At 51.2% G+C, this 25,826-nt stretch overlaps 1 protein-coding gene across 1 annotated transcript in view; it reads left to right on the top strand.

Moving 5' to 3' along the window:
* The window catches only part of MUC5AC (mucin 5AC, oligomeric mucus/gel-forming), a 50,938-nt gene that overhangs the window by 13,913 nt on the left and 11,199 nt on the right, over positions 1-25,826 (top strand). The window contains exons 20-31 of the mRNA XM_072637958.1: positions 253-353; positions 1,399-1,550; positions 1,984-2,122; positions 2,661-2,774; positions 3,011-3,193; positions 3,730-3,969; positions 4,260-4,416; positions 4,741-4,869; positions 5,881-6,025; positions 6,665-6,708; positions 6,809-7,000; positions 7,576-25,629. Of these exons, the coding sequence (XP_072494059.1) occupies positions 253-353; positions 1,399-1,550; positions 1,984-2,122; positions 2,661-2,774; positions 3,011-3,193; positions 3,730-3,969; positions 4,260-4,416; positions 4,741-4,869; positions 5,881-6,025; positions 6,665-6,708; positions 6,809-7,000; positions 7,576-25,629 (19,650 nt within the window). The remainder of the gene's footprint in view (positions 1-252; positions 354-1,398; positions 1,551-1,983; positions 2,123-2,660; positions 2,775-3,010; positions 3,194-3,729; positions 3,970-4,259; positions 4,417-4,740; positions 4,870-5,880; positions 6,026-6,664; positions 6,709-6,808; positions 7,001-7,575; positions 25,630-25,826) is intronic.

Here is a 25,826-nt window from a genome sequence, read left to right as displayed (position 1 = left end):
AGGGCCATCTCCTCATTTTCCAGAGCTCCATGAATGACTTGCAGCCTGGCAACCTTTGCACATCTGCCCCATTCCTGCACCTCAATCAGCCTGCCTGTGTGGAAGCTGAGGCAAGATAGCTGAACTATGAGCTGAGAGCAAGGGTCCTCATGGCAGCCTGACTCCTGTCCCTGCCCCAGCCCATGAGAATGAATTCTACAGGCCCATAGCTCCCAGACAGGCTCACAACATGCCTTTCCCCTTCTATTCCAGCCTGCACTGCTCCCATGGTCTACTTTGACTGCAACAAGGCCTCTGCAGGACAGACAGGGGCTGAGTGTCAAAAAAGCTGCCACACCCTGGACATGGCCTGTGTGAGTGTCCCATGAAGCTTTGGCCCCCCTTCTCTCAGGGAGCTTCTCCCAGGGAGCACCCAGCCCTGCCCAGGCCTATTCCAACACAGGGCCCTACATTACTCACTCTACCGCCCCTGCACTGTACATGCACACAGGAGTGAGAAGTAGGATCAAGGGGTCAGGCAAAAGGTTTTGTGCCCCTGTACCCTAACACAGGCATGTACACACTCACATCCACTTACATTTACTATTACATGCGCACGCGCACACACACAGACACACACACACACACACACACACACACACACACACAGAACCTGCCTGGTCATGCAACCAGTCCACCCCCATTCTCACTCCTTGCCTGCTCAGGACAGGTCTGGCACACTTCCTCATGACAGAGTCATGAATAAGCAGGGCAGATTGGTCCTCCTCTGCCCACATCTTTGCTGCTGGCCATTTCCTGCCTGGTGGCATCTGGACCATCTGGAGAGCCTTAGAGCAGGACAGAGGCCTGAGCCTCTGGGAAATGACCTCCCATTTCCTTCACACTACCTCAAGGCTGCCCAGCACAGGCAGGGAGGGGAAGCCCATGGGGCACAGAGTCCGGGCCTCTGTTGCCAAAGGCAGTGAACTCACTGGAAGTCTTTACTGAGGGTCTTTTCAACACCTTATTTTACCTCTAGCTTACAGTGCTTTCAGCTTTCTGTCTGAGCAGTGTATGTCCTCACGGGGCTGATGGGCAAGTCAGCAATCTGTCTGCCTATCTGCCTGCCTCTCTGTCACTATCTGTCTGCCTCTGTGTTGGTCTGCCTGTCAGTCAGTCTGTCTGCCTCTCTATCTGTTAGTCGGTCTGCCTGTCTGCCTACCTCTTTGTCTATCAGTGTGTCTGTCTGCCTGTCAGTCTGTCTACCTGTCTCTCTGTCAGCCTGTCTATCTGTTTGCCTGCCTCTTTCTGTCTGTCTACCTCTGTTTGTTAGTCTGTCTGCCTTTGTCTGTCAGTCTGTCTGTCTGCCTCTCTGGATCTGTCAGGCTTTTGATGTGAGTCTTTTCTCACACACAACAGTATAGCAGCCAGTGTGTCTCTGGTTGCATGTGTCCGGCTGGGCTGGTGTCTGATGGCGAAGGAGGCTGCATCCACAAGGATCAGTGCCCGTGTGTCCACAATGAAGCCAGCTACCAGGCTGGTGAGACCATTCAGGTGGAGTGCAACATCTGGTAGGTGCCCTTAGCTTCCAGGGGGACTTGCCCTCGCCCTCCACACAGCTGTTCAAAGATACCTTGTAGGTGAGGTATCCCAGTCAAAGGCCAGGGAGTGCTTTTTCCAGAAGAGGGGTACAGCCCAGCTTTCCAAACACACACCTCCCAGGACTCTCTGGTGCTTTGCCATTCCCCAAAGAGTTTTCCTGCTGACCACTAGAGGAGGCAGAAAAAGTGTGGGTTTGAGCTGGGCCTCCCCTGACTCCAAAGCCAACTCTCTGACAGCTGCCCAACCTCCCCAAGGAAGAAGCCAGTCCTGGCAGCATATAGCCCAGGAGGGAGGAGGCTCTGGCCAGCTCTCCCTCCCCCAGCCCATTCTCACCATCAGGCAGCCTGGCCCACATAGGTCTGAAGGACATCTCTGACCCCCTTTCTTCCTTTTTCCTCTCAGCACCTGCAAGAATCGAATGTGGCAATGTACTAATGAGCCCTGCATGGGCACATGTGCTGTATATGGTGATGGTCACTACATCACCTTTGACAGTCAGCGCTACACCTTCAGTGGGGCCTGCGAGTACACACTGGCCCAGGTGAGAGGGCGCACCTTGCTGACCATGTCTTTCTCCCTCCCTGACTTCCTTCACCTCTCTCTCAGAACATTCATGGACCTTCTCCTTCTGGAGGTTCCCTCTGATGTTTCCCTACCTGTGCAGTTGACCCCAAGGGCAGAATGGAAGGGAGACTCTGGCCACTCCTATTAATGGGGTTGGGGGTTGGGAATTGCCTAGGGTCCTGACCTAGGCTGTTGTCCAACAGCCAGCCTACTCCATTCAGAGGCCTGCCCCAGGTTAGCTCCAGTGTGGGGAGGCAGGCCATTTTTGAAGTGCTAGGGGACACTGTCTGGGTCGGAGATTTTGGGAGCCACCACGTAGGCAGAAGCCCAGAACACACTCTGTGAGATTTCATGGAAGATCAGAAAGGCAACCTTAGTCACTCTATCTGTCACTTCCCAGACAGGGAAAATGTGAGGGAATCACTGGCTCAAGGACCCAGGTTCTTGGCAGTGGGTGTCCCCTGGTCCTGGAGCCCCTGGAGTTCCCTTCACTGATAGAGCCCTTCCCTTGGCAGGACCACTGTGGGACAAACAGCAGCGCCAAGGGGACTTTCCGAGTCACCACGGAGAACATTCCCTGCGGGACCACAGGCACCACTTGCTCCAAGGCCATCAAGATCTTTCTGGGGGTGGGTCTCTACTTGGGAAAGAACTCGAGAACAAAGCTGCCCAAGGAGAGTCTTGGGCAGGGTCTGGGGCCAGCCTTGGCTAGGCATGACTTCCCAACAAAGTAAGAAGGAGAAGGGGGCACACCCCTGGGAGGCACTGGTCCTGTGCCCTGAATGTGGTCCCCATCACGTCCATCCCTGATGCTTCTGTGGGTCTGAGTGCAGGCCCTGAGCAGCCTTTGGTCTTTTTTATCCAGAGTTATGAGCTGAAACTCAGCAATGGGAAGGTGGAAGTGACAGAGAAGATAGGGGCCAAGGGGAAACTGCCTTACAGCATCCGCCAGATGGGCATCTACCTGATTGTAGACACCAATAGTGGGCTGGTGCTGTTGTGGGACAAGAAGACCAGCATCTTCATCCAACTCAGCCCAGACTTCAAGGTATTGTGGCTGTGAAGCCAACTCCATGTCCTTGTAGATGCAGGCTGCCCTGGAGAGGGCTTGATGGAGGCCAAGGAAATCAAATGCCTCTGTGTGTGCATGTATGTGCATGCGTGCACACAGGTATTCATGTACATTGTGAGCATGTGTTCAGTGCGCTGCATCCACACAAGTGTGCATGTGTGCACTGTGCGTGCATGCATAGGTATGCACATGCACGTGTGTGCATGAATGTACACAGGTATGCATGCTCATTGTGTGCATGTGTTCAGTGCACTGTGCTCACACATGTGAGTGCATACATGGGCATGTGTGTGTTGGTTCCCATGTATGTGCACATTTCTATGTCATCCAGAGGCTAAGGGCAGGACTCACACACTGAAATGCATAGAGTGCCAGGCACTGAGGGATTGGCTAAACTCACCCCAGGGGATGGGTGGGGAGTGAGGCAGTGCTCTTCTCCAGGCTACCATGGGTACACGGGCAGACGGGGGCCTGTGTTATTCCTTCCTGACCTTGTCTTTCCCTCTGGGCAGGGGAAGGTCTGCGGTCTCTGTGGGAACTATGATGGCAGCAGTGCCAATGACTTCACCACCAGGAGCCTCTCGGTGGTGGGCGACGTGCGGGAGTTTGGTAACAGCTGGAAGGTCTCTCCCTCCTGCCCGGACGCCATCCCTGCCAGGGACCCCTGCACCACCAACCCTTACCGCAAGGCCTGGGCCCAGAAGCAGTGCAGCATCATCAACAGTGTTGTCTTTGCCACCTGCCATCCTCACGTAAGGCAGAACTCCAGGGGCTGTGACGATTTCTGTCCTGAGACATGGGTATCCCCCCTGTGTCTCCTGAGCATCCCTGGCACACAAGAACCTCAATCTATTCTTGGGAAGGATGTGGCTTCTCTGTCAGCTAAAGAACTTAAGTCAGTCTTGGGGTCACTCTTTACCCCACCCCCATAATCTTCCTATTGTAAATAGAAGGCAGGAGATGAAGTCCTGGCTGACTTTGGGGTTCACCACTGCTCCTTCTGGGGAGCAAGAAACACCAATATCAACTTTTCTCTTCGTAGGTTGAACCCACCAAATACTATGAGGCTTGTGTGTCAGATGCTTGTGCCTGCGACACGGGGGGAGATTGTGAATGCTTCTGCACAGCTGTGGCTGCTTATGCCCAAGCCTGCAATGAGATCAACGTCTGCATCTCCTGGAGGACGCCTAGTATCTGTCGTGAGTCTCTGAGCCCCCCATAGGACCCAAGCAGGCTTGGCCTGTAGACCTGCTCCCCTGCAAAGCTCTACACAGCAAGGGGGGAGAAGCCAATGGCTGGGGCTTCACAATTAAGGCCATGCCAGGCTACACCTTGAGGCACAGTGAGATGTGGGAGAAAGAAACTTCAAGTGGCCCACCATCCTAGCTCTGCTCTCTGCATTGTTGTTCTGCCTTTGAGGTCTGCTCAAGAATCACCCCTGAGGTCAAGCGGGAAGAGGAGGAGGGCTGATGCCCAACTGCCCTCACTGCTGCCTCAGCACACACTCGGGCTCTCCCTTTCAGCTCTGTTCTGTGACTACTACAACTCCAATGGCTCCTGTGAATGGCACTACCAACCCTGTGGTGCCCCCTGCATGAAGACCTGTCACAACCCAAGTGGCAAATGCATCCATAACATCCGGGGACTGGAAGGTAAAACAGTGGAACCCCACCCCCCAGGGAACTCAAAGAGTTCCCAAGACCTTAGGTGACTTGTCATGCCCCTGGTATGGCCTAATAACACTTTCTGCCTTTAGCCACCACCAAAGAATAAGAGCCAAGTGCTTTGTCTGAGATCAAATGGAGGAGGAGGAGAGAAGGGTGAAGAGGAGGAAGAGGAAAGTGGGGAGGAAGGAGAGGAGGATGGGAAGGAGGGAGAGGAGGGAAAGTGGAGAAGGAGAAGATGGAAAAGAGAATGGGGAAGGAAGAAGGGAGCTCCCAAAGTCTCTGGGGTCTAATACCTGCCAGGGCCCCTTACCTTATCTTCCCTTGCCTCCACTTCACGCAGTCCTTTCCCTAGGAAGCTAGGAGGAGCTCAGGATCCCATGACTCAGATATATGGAATAAGACTGACTCTGACATTCCTGACAATTTGCACATCATCTCTCCCTCATCCACTGCATATGTATGCTACCTAGGAGGCCTCTGTTATCCAGGGGGCTACGGGGTTCCTGGGCTCCTCATTTACGCTTGCACATAGAGTCACCCATGTAATCCTAACCAGGAGGAGTCCCCCCTTAAACATCTGCCTCTTTCTATGTGATCCATTCCCAGAGCAGACTCATTGCATTCACTCATCCTCCTTCCAGGACAGTGATCCATTTCCCAGACCACAGGGAACCCTGGAAGCACTCCACCTCACCCTAAGCCCAGGGACTTCTAGGCACCTGCTTCGCCTAGCAGCCTCCTGGCACACAGAGATCCTGTACCCCCAGCCCCACCCCAAGTTCCACAGCCACCCCAGCTCTAGACAATAGCTTTCCAAGCAGTCCCTGGGCAGGATTCACCTGTCAAATTCTATTGCTCAAGTCACAAATTCTGTTGCTACAAAAACCACCAAGAAGGTGTAGTCATTTGGCCATGAACTTTGGTCAGAGGTGAGGCTTGAGGAGAGCCAGGCAGTCCAACAAAATTTGAGAGCAATTCCTCTTCTTGGCCCTGCAGGTTGCTACCCTAAATGTCCTCCAAAGACCCCCATCTTTGATGAGGATAAGATGGCATGCGTCCAGAGTTGTGCTCCCTGCTACATCGAAGGAAGGTACTACCCACCAGGCTCCCCAGTACCCTTGGACAAGAACTGCCACTCATGGTAAGAGCCCATGTACTCAGGGTGGTGAGTGAATAATATCTGCCTCACCCAGTTCTGCTATGATTGGGATTGTCTGGGACCCTGAAAATCTGACAACCTCATACCCTCCACCCTGACTTGTTCCATGAGATCTTAATGATCTCCAACCAATGCCCGTTGGACAGAGGCAAATGTGTCCCTCATAATGGAGGTGCCAGTAGTTTGGAGCCTTTCACCTAAAATTCATGGAAAGGAGATCAAGGGGGAACCTTATTCATCAGTGGGGTGGGAATTCCATCCCTAGAGGAGGTCTCATGAAGACTGCAGTAGAGATACCAGGAACAGGTGACTGCTCCTACAGATATCCACCCTTTTTTTCTCTGGCATAGTGACTGGCATCCTATCTGTGCCTGTTCTTGGCAAACCCAAGTCTTTTCCTGAGGCAATGATTCCTGGCTGTGTGGTGGGGATGCAGGTGGGGTCTGGAGGAAGGGAATGCTATCTTTTAATACAAAACGTGAAGCAAATGGACAGCAGAGCTGGTGATGGATGACCCAAATGACACTGGTGATGGTGGCTGCCTCCCTTGAGAGAAACTCAGGAGATAGCATCGGATCAGCCACCTCTGCCTCCCTTTCCCATTTTTCTCTCTTTTCTTAGCTCATGCACTGAGGCGGGCATCAAGTGCACTTATGACTCAAAGGGTAAGAGATGGACTGGTCTTTGTGGGCATCTTCCTGGGTTGGGACTGACTGAATGTCATGGCAGATGTTTGATGAGGTCCCTGTCTCTTCTGGTTGCCAGCGTGTACCTGCACTTACAAAGGAAAGCACTTCCACCCTGGGGATATAATTTACAACACCACAGATGGCACCGGGGGCTGCATCATTGCCAGTTGCAGTGCCAATGGCACTATCGAGGGCAAGGTGTATGACTGTGACCTCACCACCCCAGCCCCTTCCACCACCTTCTCCTTCTCTGACACCACTGAACGGGGTAAGGCCACACCCTGAGTCTGCATTGAATTCATCAGCAGTTGTAAACATGAAGGCTGTTGTGCAACACACTGAACACAGACAGAAAGGAGGTTGTCTCTGCAACCAAGGACCTTCCTCTCTGCCGACCATAGAAGCAGACACAAAGGCAATTCAGGGCAGGGACAGCACTCTTGGGCCAAGGGACCAGAAAAATCCTCTGGGTCATAGGCTCTAGGGAAAATACCTGGCTTCTTTTTGCTAGTTCCAGTATTCTACAAGGCTCTGAATTGAGTGATATTAGCAGCAGGCTTTCTACTGCTGTCTTCTCATACATTGCCCTTTTCCCACATGAGGGAGCTCCCTTAGCTTCCTTTACTAACTTGAGGACATCAATGGACAACCCTGGGAGTGAATATCTAGGATGTTCCCCTGGCCACAGACAGACCGGACCAAAAACTGAGGCTTTCTTACAATTCCAGCCTCATGGCAAACATGCTTCTTTCCTCTGCAAAACTAATGTCACATTAATTGGGGGGGGGGGGGGGTAGTAGATATCCTCATTATTCAACCCTCCATTTTCTTCTAAAATCCCAGGTAGTTACTCTACATCTCAAGGACACAAAGTTACAACAACAGTCCCACCTGGGAACAGTTTCACTACAGAAACTTTCACGACTTCTTCGCCTATGACAATCACAACGGTAACCTGGGTGAACACAACATCGTTCACTACTCCTACTACTGACACAGGTGTTACAACAAGAACTCCCTTTGACAGTGTCAGTATAACTGGTATGATATCTGAAACCACAAAGTGTGTTGAAGACATTTGTACTTGGTCTCCTTGGCTGGATGTCAGCCACCCAGGCACAGGACCCAACAGTGGTGATTTTGATACCCTGGAGAATATCAGAGCAAAGGGCTACAGAGTGTGCAGATCTCCCAAGGAGGTAGAATGCAGGGCTGCTGAGTTCCCTGCTATGCCATGGCAGGACCTCAACCAAACTGTTGAGTGCAGCAGAACCCAAGGTATGATCTGTCACAATAAGGACCAGGCATCTGGAAAATGCGAAAACTACCAGATCAGAATTCTGTGCTGCTTTCTTCAAGAGTGTCAATTAACTACTACAACAGAACCACATACCACAAGCATGGTTACTCATGGTATATCTACAACAACAGAACACAAAACAATCTCAGAGAGTCACACAACCAAATTCACATCCTTTCCATCAACAAAAGAAAGTGGAACAAGCACAGGACCCTCTCCTTCCACGGAGACACCTGAAACAAACAGTCACTCTACTGATGTGACATGGACAGGGCTGACAACATCAGTGACAAATTCATGTCAACAAGTAGTCTGTGAATGGACGAGGTGGATAGATGGGAGTTATCCTAAATCAGACATAAATGGGGGAGATTTTGATACCTTTGAGAATTTAAGAGCAGAAGGATACAAATTTTGTGATGTCCCTACAGAAGTGGAATGCAGAGCTGAGAGATTCCCCAACACACCGTTGAAAGAGCTGGAGCAGAATGTAACTTGTAGCAAGACAGAGGGTCTGCTATGCCTGAACAAATATCAGTTCCCACCCATATGCTACAACTATGAGATTCGAATACAATGTTGTTCAAAGAAAAATGTCTGTATTACGACCAGACAGACGACACACACAAGTGAAAGACTTACAACATCAACTGCAAGACCCAGTAGAGGACATACATCTACCACAGAAGACAAGTCGACAATGAGTGCAAGCACTCCCAAAACCACATCAGTCACCACAGAGACAACGTCGGAGACCACCTCCTCTGTTGTGACCACCACAATCAGCTCAGTTCCATCTTCCACTACAAGCACAATAACATCCGTTTCCACTTCACCTGAAACAACGACAACATCGTCAACTCATGAAAACACAACTTCTAGCACATCTACCCCCACAGCGCCTACCCCCTGCCAGCCACGGTGCTCATGGACCAAGTGGTTTGATGTGGATTTCCCATCATCCTCCCCCAACGGTGGAGACATCGAAAGCTACAACAACATCCTCAGAAGCGGGGAGAAAATCTGCCATAAGCCCGAGTACATCACGCGGCTTGAATGTCGAGCACAGAACTATCCTGATGTTGACATCGACAAAGTAGGGCAGGTGGTAGAGTGCAACCCTGATTATGGACTCATCTGCAGAAACCACGATCAGAAGGGCACATTCAAGATGTGTTTCAACTATGAGATCCGTGTCCTGTGCTGCGAGCCCATGAAGGAGTGCCACACCACCACGACTACATCTCCAAGCACTCCCACAACCACATCAGTCAGCACAGAGACAACGTCTGGGCCCACCTCCTCTCTTGTGACCACCACAATCAGCTCAGTTCCATCTTCCACTACAAGCACAATAACATCCGTTTCCACTTCACCTGAAACAACGACAACATCGTCAACTCATGAAACCACAACCTCCAGCACATCTACCCCGACACCAACTCCCACCTGCCAGCCACGGTGCTCATGGACCAAGTGGTTTGATGTGGATTTCCCATCATCCTCCCCCAACGGTGGAGACATCGAAAGCTACAACAACATCCTCAGAAGCGGGGAGAAAATCTGCCATAAGCCCGAGTACATCACGCGGCTTGAATGTCGAGCACAGAACTATCCTGATGTTGACATCGACAAAGTAGGGCAGGTGGTAGAGTGCAACCCTGATTATGGACTCATCTGCAGAAACCACGATCAGAAGGGCACATTCAAGATGTGTTTCAACTATGAGATCCGTGTCCTGTGCTGCGAGCCCATGAAGGAGTGCCACACCACCACGACTACATCTCCAAGCACTCCCACAACCACATCAGTCAGCACAGAGACAACGTCTGGGCCCACCTCCTCTCTTGTGACCACCACAATCAGCTCAGTTCCATCTTCCACTACAAGCACAATAACATCCGTTTCCACTTCACCTGAAACAACGACAACATCGTCAACTCATGAAACCACAACCTCTAGCACATCTACCCCGACACCAACTCCCCCCTGCCAGCCACGGTGCTCATGGACCAAGTGGTTTGATGTGGATTTCCCATCATCCTCCCCCAACGGTGGAGACATCGAAAGCTACAACAACATCCTCAGAAGCGGGGAGAAAATCTGCCATAAGCCCGAGTACATCACGCGGCTTGAATGTCGAGCACAGAACTATCCTGATGTTGACATCGACAAAGTAGGGCAGGTGGTAGAGTGCAACCCTGATTATGGACTCATCTGCAGAAACCACGATCAGAAGGGCACATTCAAGATGTGTTTCAACTATGAGATCCGTGTCCTGTGCTGCGAGCCCATGAAGGAGTGCCACACCACCACGACTACATCTCCAAGCACTCCCACAACCACATCAGTCAGCACAGAGACAACGTCGGAGACCACCTCCTCTCTTGTGACCACCACAATCAGCTCAGTTCCATCTTCCACTACAAGCACAATAACATCCGTTTCCACTTCACCTGAAACAAAGACAACATCGTCAACTCATGAAACCACAACCTCCAGCACATCTACCCCCACAGCGCCTCCCCCCTGCCAGCCACGGTGCTCATGGACCAAGTGGTTTGATGTGGATTTCCCATCATCCTCCCCCAACGGTGGAGACATCGAAAGCTACAACAACATCCTCAGAAGCGGGGAGAAAATCTGCCATAAGCCCGAGTACATCACGCGGCTTGAATGTCGAGCACAGAACTATCCTGATGTTGACATCGACAAAGTAGGGCAGGTGGTAGAGTGCAACCCTGATTATGGACTCATCTGCAGAAACCACGATCAGAAGGGCACATTCAAGATGTGTTTCAACTATGAGATCCGTGTCCTGTGCTGCGAGCCCATGAAGGAGTGCCACACCACCACGACTACATCTCCAAGCACTCCCACAACCACATCAGTCAGCACAGAGACAACGTCTGGGCCCACCTCCTCTCTTGTGACCACCACAATCAGCTCAGTTCCATCTTCCACTACAAGCACAATAACATCCGTTTCCACTTCACCTGAAACAACGACAACATCGTCAACTCATGAAACCACAACCTCCAGCACATCTACCCCGACACCAACTCCCACCTGCCAGCCACGGTGCTCATGGACCAAGTGGTTTGATGTGGATTTCCCATCATCCTCCCCCAACGGTGGAGACATCGAAAGCTACAACAACATCCTCAGAAGCGGGGAGAAAATCTGCCATAAGCCCGAGTACATCACGCGGCTTGAATGTCGAGCACAGAACTATCCTGATGTTGACATCGACAAAGTAGGGCAGGTGGTAGAGTGCAACCCTGATTATGGACTCATCTGCAGAAACCACGATCAGAAGGGCACATTCAAGATGTGTTTCAACTATGAGATCCGTGTCCTGTGCTGCGAGCCCATGAAAGAGTGCCACACCACCACGACTACATCTCCAAGCACTCCCAAAACCACATCAGTCAGCACAGAGACAACGTCTGGGCCCACCTCCTCTCTTGTGACCACCACAATCAGCTCAGTTCCATCTTCCACTACAAGCACAATAACATCCGTTTCCACTTCACCTGAAACAACGACAACATCGTCAACTCATGAAACCACAACCTCCAGCACATCTACCCCGACACCAACTCCCACCTGCCAGCCACGGTGCTCATGGACCAAGTGGTTTGATGTGGATTTCCCATCATCCTCCCCCAACGGTGGAGACATCGAAAGCTACAACAACATCCTCAGAAGCGGGGAGAAAATCTGCCATAAGCCCGAGTACATCACGCGGCTTGAATGTCGAGCACAGAACTATCCTGATGTTGACATCGACAAAGTAGGGCAGGTGGTAGAGTGCAACCCTGATTATGGACTCATCTGCAGAAACCACGATCAGAAGGGCACATTCAAGATGTGTTTCAACTATGAGATCCGTGTCCTGTGCTGCGAGCCCATGAAGGAGTGCCACACCACCACGACTACATCTCCAAGCACTCCCACAACCACATCAGTCAGCACAGAGACAACGTCTGGGCCCACCTCCTCTCTTGTGACCACCACAATCAGCTCAGTTCCATCTTCCACTACAAGCACAATAACATCCGTTTCCACTTCACCTGAAACAACGACAACATCGTCAACTCATGAAACCACAACCTCCAGCACATCTACCCCGACACCAACTCCCACCTGCCAGCCACGGTGCTCATGGACCAAGTGGTTTGATGTGGATTTCCCATCATCCTCCCCCAACGGTGGAGACATCGAAAGCTACAACAACATCCTCAGAAGCGGGGAGAAAATCTGCCATAAGCCCGAGTACATCACGCGGCTTGAATGTCGAGCACAGAACTATCCTGATGTTGACATCGACAAAGTAGGGCAGGTGGTAGAGTGCAACCCTGATTATGGACTCATCTGCAGAAACCACGATCAGAAGGGCACATTCAAGATGTGTTTCAACTATGAGATCCGTGTCCTGTGCTGCGAGCCCATGAAGGAGTGCCACACCACCACGACTACATCTCCAAGCACTCCCACAACCACATCAGTCAGCACAGAGACAACGTCTGGGCCCACCTCCTCTCTTGTGACCACCACAATCAGCTCAGTTCCATCTTCCACTACAAGCACAATAACATCCGTTTCCACTTCACCTGAAACAACGACAACATCGTCAACTCATGAAACCACAACCTCCAGCACATCTACCCCGACACCAACTCCCACCTGCCAGCCACGGTGCTCATGGACCAAGTGGTTTGATGTGGATTTCCCATCATCCTCCCCCAACGGTGGAGACATCGAAAGCTACAACAACATCCTCAGAAGCGGGGAGAAAATCTGCCATAAGCCCGAGTACATCACGCGGCTTGAATGTCGAGCACAGAACTATCCTGATGTTGACATCGACAAAGTAGGGCAGGTGGTAGAGTGCAACCCTGATTATGGACTCATCTGCAGAAACCACGATCAGAAGGGCACATTCAAGATGTGTTTCAACTATGAGATCCGTGTCCTGTGCTGCGAGCCCATGAAGGAGTGCCACACCACCACGACTACATCTCCAAGCACTCCCACAACCACATCAGTCAGCACAGAGACAACGTCTGGGCCCACCTCCTCTCTTGTGACCACCACAATCAGCTCAGTTCCATCTTCCACTACAAGCACAATAACATCCGTTTCCACTTCACCTGAAACAACGACAACATCGTCAACTCATGAAACCACAACCTCCAGCACATCTACCCCGACACCAACTCCCACCTGCCAGCCACGGTGCTCATGGACCAAGTGGTTTGATGTGGATTTCCCATCATCCTCCCCCAACGGTGGAGACATCGAAAGCTACAACAACATCCTCAGAAGCGGGGAGAAAATCTGCCATAAGCCCGAGTACATCACGCGGCTTGAATGTCGAGCACAGAACTATCCTGATGTTGACATCGACAAAGTAGGGCAGGTGGTAGAGTGCAACCCTGATTATGGACTCATCTGCAGAAACCACGATCAGAAGGGCACATTCAAGATGTGTTTCAACTATGAGATCCGTGTCCTGTGCTGCGAGCCCATGAAAGAGTGCCACACCACCACGACTACATCTCCAAGCACTCCCACAACCACATCAGTCAGCACAGAGACAACGTCTGGGCCCACCTCCTCTCTTGTGACCACCACAATCAGCTCAGTTCCATCTTCCACTACAAGCACAATAACATCCGTTTCCACTTCACCTGAAACAACGACAACATCGTCAACTCATGAAACCACAACCTCCAGCACATCTACCCCGACACCAACTCCCACCTGCCAGCCACGGTGCTCATGGACCAAGTGGTTTGATGTGGATTTCCCATCATCCTCCCCCAACGGTGGAGACATCGAAAGCTACAACAACATCCTCAGAAGCGGGGAGAAAATCTGCCATAAGCCCGAGTACATCACGCGGCTTGAATGTCGAGCACAGAACTATCCTGATGTTGACATCGACAAAGTAGGGCAGGTGGTAGAGTGCAACCCTGATTATGGACTCATCTGCAGAAACCACGATCAGAAGGGCACATTCAAGATGTGTTTCAACTATGAGATCCGTGTCCTGTGCTGCGAGCCCATGAAGGAGTGCCACACCACCACGACTACATCTCCAAGCACTCCCACAACCACATCAGTCAGCACAGAGACAACGTCTGGGCCCACCTCCTCTCTTGTGACCACCACAATCAGCTCAGTTCCATCTTCCACTACAAGCACAATAACATCCGTTTCCACTTCACCTGAAACAACGACAACATCGTCAACTCATGAAACCACAACCTCCAGCACATCTACCCCGACACCAACTCCCACCTGCCAGCCACGGTGCTCATGGACCAAGTGGTTTGATGTGGATTTCCCATCATCCTCCCCCAACGGTGGAGACATCGAAAGCTACAACAACATCCTCAGAAGCGGGGAGAAAATCTGCCATAAGCCCGAGTACATCACGCGGCTTGAATGTCGAGCACAGAACTATCCTGATGTTGACATCGACAAAGTAGGGCAGGTGGTAGAGTGCAACCCTGATTATGGACTCATCTGCAGAAACCACGATCAGAAGGGCACATTCAAGATGTGTTTCAACTATGAGATCCGTGTCCTGTGCTGCGAGCCCATGAAGGAGTGCCACACCACCACGACTACATCTCCAAGCACTCCCACAACCACATCAGTCAGCACAGAGACAACGTCTGGGCCCACCTCCTCTCTTGTGACCACCACAATCAGCTCAGTTCCATCTTCCACTACAAGCACAATAACATCCGTTTCCACTTCACCTGAAACAACGACAACATCGTCAACTCATGAAACCACAACCTCCAGCACATCTACCCCGACACCAACTCCCACCTGCCAGCCACGGTGCTCATGGACCAAGTGGTTTGATGTGGATTTCCCATCATCCTCCCCCAACGGTGGAGACATCGAAAGCTACAACAACATCCTCAGAAGCGGGGAGAAAATCTGCCATAAGCCCGAGTACATCACGCGGCTTGAATGTCGAGCACAGAACTATCCTGATGTTGACATCGACAAAGTAGGGCAGGTGGTAGAGTGCAACCCTGATTATGGACTCATCTGCAGAAACCACGATCAGAAGGGCACATTCAAGATGTGTTTCAACTATGAGATCCGTGTCCTGTGCTGCGAGCCCATGAAGGAGTGCCACACCACCACGACTACATCTCCAAGCACTCCCACAACCACATCAGTCAGCACAGAGACAACGTCTGGGCCCACCTCCTCTCTTGTGACCACCACAATCAGCTCAGTTCCATCTTCCACTACAAGCACAATAACATCCGTTTCCACTTCACCTGAAACAACGACAACATCGTCAACTCATGAAACCACAACCTCTAGCACATCTACCCCCACAGCGCCTCCCCCCTGCCAGCCACGGTGCTCATGGACCAAGTGGTTTGATGTGGATTTCCCATCATCCTCCCCCAACGGTGGAGACATCGAAAGCTACAACAACATCCTCAGAAGCGGGGAGAAAATCTGCCATAAGCCCGAGTACATCACGCGGCTTGAATGTCGAGCACAGAACTATCCTGATGTTGACATCGACAAAGTAGGGCAGGTGGTAGAGTGCAACCCTGATTATGGACTCATCTGCAGAAACCACGATCAGAAGGGCACATTCAAGATGTGTTTCAACTATGAGATCCGTGTCCTGTGCTGCGAGCCCATGAAGGAGTGCCACACCACCACGACTACATCTCCAAGCACTCCCACAACCACATCAGTCAGCACAGAGACAACGTCTGGGCCCACCTCCTCTCTTGTGACCACCACAATCAGCTCAGTTCCATCTTCCACTACAAGCACAATAACATCCGTTTCCACTTCACCTGAAACAACGACAACATCGTCAACTCATGAAACCACAACCTCCAGCACATCTACCCCGACACCAACTCCCACCTGCCAGCCACGGTGCTCATGGACCAAGTGGTTTGATGTGGATTTCCCATCATCCTCCCCCAACGGTGGAGACATCGAAAGCTACAACAACATCCTCAGAAGCGGGGAGAAAATCTGCCATAAGCCCGAGTACATCACGCGGCTTGAATGTCGAGCACAGAACTATCCTGATGTTGACATCGACAAAGTAGGGCAGGTGGTAGAGTGCAACCCTGATTATGGACTCATCTGCAGAAACCACGATCAGAAGGGCACATTCAAGATGTGTTTCAACTATGAGATCCGTGTCCTGTGCTGCGAGCCCATGAAAGAGTGCCACACCACCACGACTACATCTCCAAGCACTCCCACAACCACATCAGTCAGCACAGAGACAACGTCTGGGCCCACCTCCTCTCTTGTGACCACCACAATCAGCTCAGTTCCATCTTCCACTACAAGCACAATAACATCCGTTTCCACTTCACCTGAAACAACGACAACATCGTCAACTCATGAAACCACAACCTCCAGCACATCTACCCCGACACCAACTCCCACCTGCCAGCCACGGTGCTCATGGACCAAGTGGTTTGATGTGGATTTCCCATCATCCTCCCCCAACGGTGGAGACATCGAAAGCTACAACAACATCCTCAGAAGCGGGGAGAAAATCTGCCATAAGCCCGAGTACATCACGCGGCTTGAATGTCGAGCACAGAACTATCCTGATGTTGACATCGACAAAGTAGGGCAGGTGGTAGAGTGCAACCCTGATTATGGACTCATCTGCAGAAACCACGATCAGAAGGGCACATTCAAGATGTGTTTCAACTATGAGATCCGTGTCCTGTGCTGCGAGCCCATGAAGGAGTGCCACACCACCACGACTACATCTCCAAGCACTCCCACAACCACATCAGTCAGCACAGAGACAACGTCTGGGCCCACCTCCTCTCTTGTGACCACCACAATCAGCTCAGTTCCATCTTCCACTACAAGCACAATAACATCCGTTTCCACTTCACCTGAAACAACGACAACATCGTCAACTCATGAAACCACAACCTCCAGCACATCTACCCCGACACCAACTCCCACCTGCCAGCCACGGTGCTCATGGACCAAGTGGTTTGATGTGGATTTCCCATCATCCTCCCCCAACGGTGGAGACATCGAAAGCTACAACAACATCCTCAGAAGCGGGGAGAAAATCTGCCATAAGCCCGAGTACATCACGCGGCTTGAATGTCGAGCACAGAACTATCCTGATGTTGACATCGACAAAGTAGGGCAGGTGGTAGAGTGCAACCCTGATTATGGACTCATCTGCAGAAACCACGATCAGAAGGGCACATTCAAGATGTGTTTCAACTATGAGATCCGTGTCCTGTGCTGCGAGCCCATGAAGGAGTGCCACACCACCACGACTACATCTCCAAGCACTCCCACAACCACATCAGTCAGCACAGAGACAACGTCTGGGCCCACCTCCTCTCTTGTGACCACCACAATCAGCTCAGTTCCATCTTCCACTACAAGCACAATAACATCCGTTTCCACTTCACCTGAAACAACGACAACATCGTCAACTCATGAAACCACAACCTCCAGCACATCTACCCCGACACCAACTCCCACCTGCCAGCCACGGTGCTCATGGACCAAGTGGTTTGATGTGGATTTCCCATCATCCTCCCCCAACGGTGGAGACATCGAAAGCTACAACAACATCCTCAGAAGCGGGGAGAAAATCTGCCATAAGCCCGAGTACATCACGCGGCTTGAATGTCGAGCACAGAACTATCCTGATGTTGACATCGACAAAGTAGGGCAGGTGGTAGAGTGCAACCCTGATTATGGACTCATCTGCAGAAACCACGATCAGAAGGGCACATTCAAGATGTGTTTCAACTATGAGATCCGTGTCCTGTGCTGCGAGCCCATGAAAGAGTGCCACACCACCACGACTACATCTCCAAGCACTCCCACAACCACATCAGTCAGCACAGAGACAACGTCTGGGCCCACCTCCTCTCTTGTGACCACCACAATCAGCTCAGTTCCATCTTCCACTACAAGCACAATAACATCCGTTTCCACTTCACCTGAAACAACGACAACATCGTCAACTCATGAAACCACAACCTCCAGCACATCTACCCCGACACCAACTCCCACCTGCCAGCCACGGTGCTCATGGACCAAGTGGTTTGATGTGGATTTCCCATCATCCTCCCCCAACGGTGGAGACATCGAAAGCTACAACAACATCCTCAGAAGCGGGGAGAAAATCTGCCATAAGCCCGAGTACATCACGCGGCTTGAATGTCGAGCACAGAACTATCCTGATGTTGACATCGACAAAGTAGGGCAGGTGGTAGAGTGCAACCCTGATTATGGACTCATCTGCAGAAACCACGATCAGAAGGGCACATTCAAGATGTGTTTCAACTATGAGATCCGTGTCCTGTGCTGCGAGCCCATGAAGGAGTGCCACACCACCACGACTACATCTCCAAGCACTCCCACAACCACATCAGTCAGCACAGAGACAACGTCTGGGCCCACCTCCTCTCTTGTGACCACCACAATCAGCTCAGTTCCATCTTCCACTACAAGCACAATAACATCCGTTTCCACTTCACCTGAAACAACGACAACATCGTCAACTCATGAAACCACAACCTCCAGCACATCTACCCCGACACCAACTCCCACCTGCCAGCCACGGTGCTCATGGACCAAGTGGTTTGATGTGGATTTCCCATCATCCTCCCCCAACGGTGGAGACATCGAAAGCTACAACAACATCCTCAGAAGCGGGGAGAAAATCTGCCATAAGCCCGAGTACATCACGCGGCTTGAATGTCGAGCACAGAACTATCCTGATGTTGACATCGACAAAGTAGGGCAGGTGGTAGAGTGCAACCCTGATTATGGACTCATCTGCAGAAACCACGATCAGAAGGGCACATTCAAGATGTGTTTCAACTATGAGATCCGTGTCCTGTGCTGCGAGCCCATGAAGGAGTGCCACACCACCACGACTACATCTCCAAGCACTCCCACAACCACATCAGTCAGCACAGAGACAACGTCTGGGCCCACCTCCTCTCTTGTGACCACCACAATCAGCTCAGTTCCATCTTCCACTACAAGCACAATAACATCCGTTTCCACTTCACCTGAAACAACGACAACATCGTCAACTCATGAAACCACAACCTCCAGCACATCTACCCCGACACCAACTCCCACCTGCCAGCCACGGTGCTCATGGACCAAGTGGTTTGATGTGGATTTCCCATCATCCTCCCCCAACGGTGGAGACATCGAAAGCTACAACAACATCCTCAGAAGCGGGGAGAAAATCTGCCATAAGCCCGAGTACATCACGCGGCTTGAATGTCGAGCACAGAACTATCCTGATGTTGACATCGACAAAGTAGGGCAGGTGGTAGAGTGCAACCCTGATTATGGACTCATCTGCAGAAACCACGATCAGAAGGGCACATTCAAGATGTGTTTCAACTATGAGATCCGTGTCCTGTGCTGCGAGCCCATGAAGGAGTGCCACACCACCACGACTACATCTCCAAGCACTCCCACAACCACATCAGTCAGCACAGAGACAACGTCTGGGCCCACCTCCTCTCTTGTGACCACCACAATCAGCTCAGTTCCATCTTCCACTACAAGCACAATAACATCCGTTTCCACTTCACCTGAAACAACGACAACATCGTCAACTCATGAAACCACAACCTCTAGCACATCTACCCCCACAGCGCCTCCCCCCTGCCAGCCACGGTGCTCATGGACCAAGTGGTTTGATGTGGATTTCCCATCATCCTCCCCCAACGGTGGAGACATCGAAAGCTACAACAACATCCTCAGAAGCGGGGAGAAAATCTGCCATAAGCCCGAGTACATCACGCGGCTTGAATGTCGAGCACAGAACTATCCTGATGTTGACATCGACAAAGTAGGGCAGGTGGTAGAGTGCAACCCTGATTATGGACTCATCTGCAGAAACCACGATCAGAAGGGCACATTCAAGATGTGTTTCAACTATGAGATCCGTGTCCTGTGCTGCGAGCCCATGAAGGAGTGCCACACCACCACGACTACATCTCCAAGCACTCCCACAACCACATCAGTCAGCACAGAGACAACGTCTGGGCCCACCTCCTCTCTTGTGACCACCACAATCAGCTCAGTTCCATCTTCCACTACAAGCACAATAACATCCGTTTCCACTTCACCTGAAACAACGACAACATCGTCAACTCATGAAACCACAACCTCCAGCACATCTACCCCGACACCAACTCCCACCTGCCAGCCACGGTGCTCATGGACCAAGTGGTTTGATGTGGATTTCCCATCATCCTCCCCCAACGGTGGAGACATCGAAAGCTACAACAACATCCTCAGAAGCGGGGAGAAAATCTGCCATAAGCCCGAGTACATCACGCGGCTTGAATGTCGAGCACAGAACTATCCTGATGTTGACATCGACAAAGTAGGGCAGGTGGTAGAGTGCAACCCTGATTATGGACTCATCTGCAGAAACCACGATCAGAAGGGCACATTCAAGATGTGTTTCAACTATGAGATCCGTGTCCTGTGCTGCGAGCCCATGAAGGAGTGCCACACCACCACGACTACATCTCCAAGCACTCCCACAACCACATCAGTCAGCACAGAGACAACGTCTGGGCCCACCTCCTCTCTTGTGACCACCACAATCAGCTCAGTTCCATCTTCCACTACAAGCACAATAACATCCGTTTCCACTTCACCTGAAACAACGACAACATCGTCAACTCATGAAACCACAACCTCCAGCACATCTACCCCGACACCAACTCCCCCCTGCCAGCCACGGTGCTCATGGACCAAGTGGTTTGATGTGGATTTCCCATCATCCTCCCCCAACGGTGGAGACATCGAAAGCTACAACAACATCCTCAGAAGCGGGGAGAAAATCTGCCATAAGCCCGAGTACATCACGCGGCTTGAATGTCGAGCACAGAACTATCCTGATGTTGACATCGACAAAGTAGGGCAGGTGGTAGAGTGCAACCCTGATTATGGACTCATCTGCAGAAACCACGATCAGAAGGGCACATTCAAGATGTGTTTCAACTATGAGATCCGTGTCCTGTGCTGCGAGCCCATGAAGGAGTGCCACACCACCACGACTACATCTCCAAGCACTCCCACAACCACATCAGTCAGCACAGAGACAACGTCTGGGCCCACCTCCTCTCTTGTGACCACCACAATCAGCTCAGTTCCATCTTCCACTACAAGCACAATAACATCCGTTTCCACTTCACCTGAAACAACGACAACATCGTCAACTCATGAAACCACAACCTCCAGCACATCTACCCCGACACCAACTCCCACCTGCCAGCCACGGTGCTCATGGACCAAGTGGTTTGATGTGGATTTCCCATCATCCTCCCCCAACGGTGGAGACATCGAAAGCTACAACAACATCCTCAGAAGCGGGGAGAAAATCTGCCATAAGCCCGAGTACATCACGCGGCTTGAATGTCGAGCACAGAACTATCCTGATGTTGACATCGACAAAGTAGGGCAGGTGGTAGAGTGCAACCCTGATTATGGACTCATCTGCAGAAACCACGATCAGAAGGGCACATTCAAGATGTGTTTCAACTATGAGATCCGTGTCCTGTGCTGCGAGCCCATGAAGGAGTGCCACACCACCACGACTACATCTCCAAGCACTCCCACAACCACATCAGTCAGCACAGAGACAACGTCTGGGCCCACCTCCTCTCTTGTGACCACCACAATCAGCTCAGTTCCATCTTCCACTACAAGCACAATAACATCCGTTTCCACTTCACCTGAAACAACGACAACATCGTCAACTCATGAAACCACAACCTCCAGCACATCTACCCCGACACCAACTCCCCCCTGCCAGCCACGGTGCTCATGGACCAAGTGGTTTGATGTGGATTTCCCATCATCCTCCCCCAACGGTGGAGACATCGAAAGCTACAACAACATCCTCAGAAGCGGGGAGAAAATCTGCCATAAGCCCGAGTACATCACGCGGCTTGAATGTCGAGCACAGAACTATCCTGATGTTGACATCGACAAAGTAGGGCAGGTGGTAGAGTGCAACCCTGATTATGGACTCATCTGCAGAAACCACGATCAGAAGGGCACATTCAAGATGTGTTTCAACTATGAGATCCGTGTCCTGTGCTGCGAGCCCATGAAGGAGTGCCACACCACCACGACTACATCTCCAAGCACTCCCACAACCACATCAGTCAGCACAGAGACAACGTCTGGGCCCACCTCCTCTCTTGTGACCACCACAATCAGCTCAGTTCCATCTTCCACTACAAGCACAATAACATCCGTTTCCACTTCACCTGAAACAACGACAACATCGTCAACTCATGAAACCACAACCTCCAGCACATCTACCCCGACACCAACTCCCACCTGCCAGCCACGGTGCTCATGGACCAAGTGGTTTGATGTGGATTTCCCATCATCCTCCCCCAACGGTGGAGACATCGAAAGCTACAACAACATCCTCAGAAGCGGGGAGAAAATCTGCCATAAGCCCGAGTACATCACGCGGCTTGAATGTCGAGCACAGAACTATCCTGATGTTGACATCGACAAAGTAGGGCAGGTGGTAGAGTGCAACCCTGATTATGGACTCATCTGCAGAAACCACGATCAGAAGGGCACATTCAAGATGTGTTTCAACTATGAGATCCGTGTCCTGTGCTGCGAGCCCATGAAGGAGTGCCACACCACCACGACTACATCTCCAAGCACTCCCACAACCACATCAGTCAGCACAGAGACAACGTCTGGGCCCACCTCCTCTCTTGTGACCACCACAATCAGCTCAGTTCCATCTTCCACTACAAGCACAATAACATCCGTTTCCACTTCACCTGAAACAACGACAACATCGTCAACTCATGAAACCACAACCTCCAGCACATCTACCCCGACACCAACTCCCACCTGCCAGCCACGGTGCTCATGGACCAAGTGGTTTGATGTGGATTTCCCATCATCCTCCCCCAACGGTGGAGACATCGAAAGCTACAACAACATCCTCAGAAGCGGGGAGAAAATCTGCCATAAGCCCGAGTACATCACGCGGCTTGAATGTCGAGCACAGAACTATCCTGATGTTGACATCGACAAAGTAGGGCAGGTGGTAGAGTGCAACCCTGATTATGGACTCATCTGCAGAAACCACGATCAGAAGGGCACATTCAAGATGTGTTTCAACTATGAGATCCGTGTCCTGTGCTGCGAGCCCATGAAGGAGTGCCACACCACCACGACTACATCTCCAAGCACTCCCACAACCACATCAGTCAGCACAGAGACAACGTCTGGGCCCACCTCCTCTCTTGTGACCACCACAATCAGCTCAGTTCCATCTTCCACTACAAGCACAATAACATCCGTTTCCACTTCACCTGAAACAACGACAACATCGTCAACTCATGAAACCACAACCTCCAGCACATCTACCCCGACACCAACTCCCACCTGCCAGCCACGGTGCTCATGGACCAAGTGGTTTGATGTGGATTTCCCATCATCCTCCCCCAACGGTGGAGACATCGAAAGCTACAACAACATCCTCAGAAGCGGGGAGAAAATCTGCCATAAGCCCGAGTACATCACGCGGCTTGAATGTCGAGCACAGAACTATCCTGATGTTGACATCGACAAAGTAGGGCAGGTGGTAGAGTGCAACCCTGATTATGGACTCATCTGCAGAAACCACGATCAGAAGGGCACATTCAAGATGTGTTTCAACTATGAGATCCGTGTCCTGTGCTGCGAGCCCATGAAGGAGTGCCACACCACCACGACTACATCTCCAAGCACTCCCACAACCACATCAGTCAGCACAGAGACAACGTCTGGGCCCACCTCCTCTCTTGTGACCACCACAATCAGCTCAGTTCCATCTTCCACTACAAGCACAATAACATCCGTTTCCACTTCACCTGAAACAACGACAACATCGTCAACTCATGAAACCACAACCTCCAGCACATCTACCCCGACACCAACTCCCACCTGCCAGCCACGGTGCTCATGGACCAAGTGGTTTGATGTGGATTTCCCATCATCCTCCCCCAACGGTGGAGACATCGAAAGCTACAACAACATCCTCAGAAGCGGGGAGAAAATCTGCCATAAGCCCGAGTACATCACGCGGCTTGAATGTCGAGCACAGAACTATCCTGATGTTGACATCGACAAAGTAGGGCAGGTGGTAGAGTGCAACCCTGATTATGGACTCATCTGCAGAAACCACGATCAGAAGGGCACATTCAAGATGTGTTTCAACTATGAGATCCGTGTCCTGTGCTGCGAGCCCATGAAGGAGTGCCACACCACCACGACTACATCTCCAAGCACTCCCACAACCACATCAGTCAGCACAGAGACAACGTCTGGGCCCACCTCCTCTCTTGTGACCACCACAATCAGCTCAGTTCCATCTTCCACTACAAGCACAATAACATCCGTTTCCACTTCACCTGAAACAACGACAACATCGTCAACTCATGAAACCACAACCTCCAGCACATCTACCCCGACACCAACTCCCACCTGCCAGCCACGGTGCTCATGGACCAAGTGGTTTGATGTGGATTTCCCATCATCCTCCCCCAACGGTGGAGACATCGAAAGCTACAACAACATCCTCAGAAGCGGGGAGAAAATCTGCCATAAGCCCGAGTACATCACGCGGCTTGAATGTCGAGCACAGAACTATCCTGATGTTGACATCGACAAAGTAGGGCAGGTGGTAGAGTGCAACCCTGATTATGGACTCATCTGCAGAAACCACGATCAGAAGGGCACATTCAAGATGTGTTTCAACTATGAGATCCGTGTCCTGTGCTGCGAGCCCATGAAGGAGTGCCACACCACCACGACTACATCTCCAAGCACTCCCACAACCACATCAGTCAGCACAGAGACAACGTCTGGGCCCACCTCCTCTCTTGTGACCACCACAATCAGCTCAGTTCCATCTTCCACTACAAGCACAATAACATCCGTTTCCACTTCACCTGAAACAACGACAACATCGTCAACTCATGAAACCACAACCTCCAGCACATCTACCCCGACACCAACTCCCACCTGCCAGCCACGGTGCTCATGGACCAAGTGGTTTGATGTGGATTTCCCATCATCCTCCCCCAACGGTGGAGACATCGAAAGCTACAACAACATCCTCAGAAGCGGGGAGAAAATCTGCCATAAGCCCGAGTACATCACGCGGCTTGAATGTCGAGCACAGAACTATCCTGATGTTGACATCGACAAAGTAGGGCAGGTGGTAGAGTGCAACCCTGATTATGGACTCATCTGCAGAAACCACGATCAGAAGGGCAAATTCAAGATGTGTTTCAACTATGAGATCCGTGTTCTCTGCTGTGAGCCAATGGATTCCTGTCCTTTAGTCGGGCCCAGCTCAACCTCTCCATCAACCGCATTCCTGAATACATCAGCCACAACCTCTTCTTCATCTACTACATTCCCACCAATTTCTACAACCTTCACCACCTTTTCTGTCCATTCGACTTCCTCTTGTTATTGTTTCTTGTCTGGCAAATTTTATCCGTCTGGTAAGTACCTTTTAAAAGAATCTTCTTTCCGCAGTTCTTTTTCCTTGTGATACTCCATCCTTTTTTGTCCTTTCCTCTTATACTGTATGCTCCGTAATGTCATCGTCCTTCTTCTTGCCCTACTGTCCTTCTATGGTTTATCCTGAAACCTGCAATATATGGTGAATTGACTATATAACCTTCTACTATCTTATCAC

The sequence above is a fragment of the Notamacropus eugenii genome, chromosome 2, assembly GCF_028372415.1.
Source record: "Notamacropus eugenii isolate mMacEug1 chromosome 2, mMacEug1.pri_v2, whole genome shotgun sequence".
Lineage (NCBI taxonomy): Eukaryota > Metazoa > Chordata > Mammalia > Diprotodontia > Macropodidae > Notamacropus > Notamacropus eugenii.
This window is presented reverse-complemented; position numbering and strand designations above follow the sequence as displayed.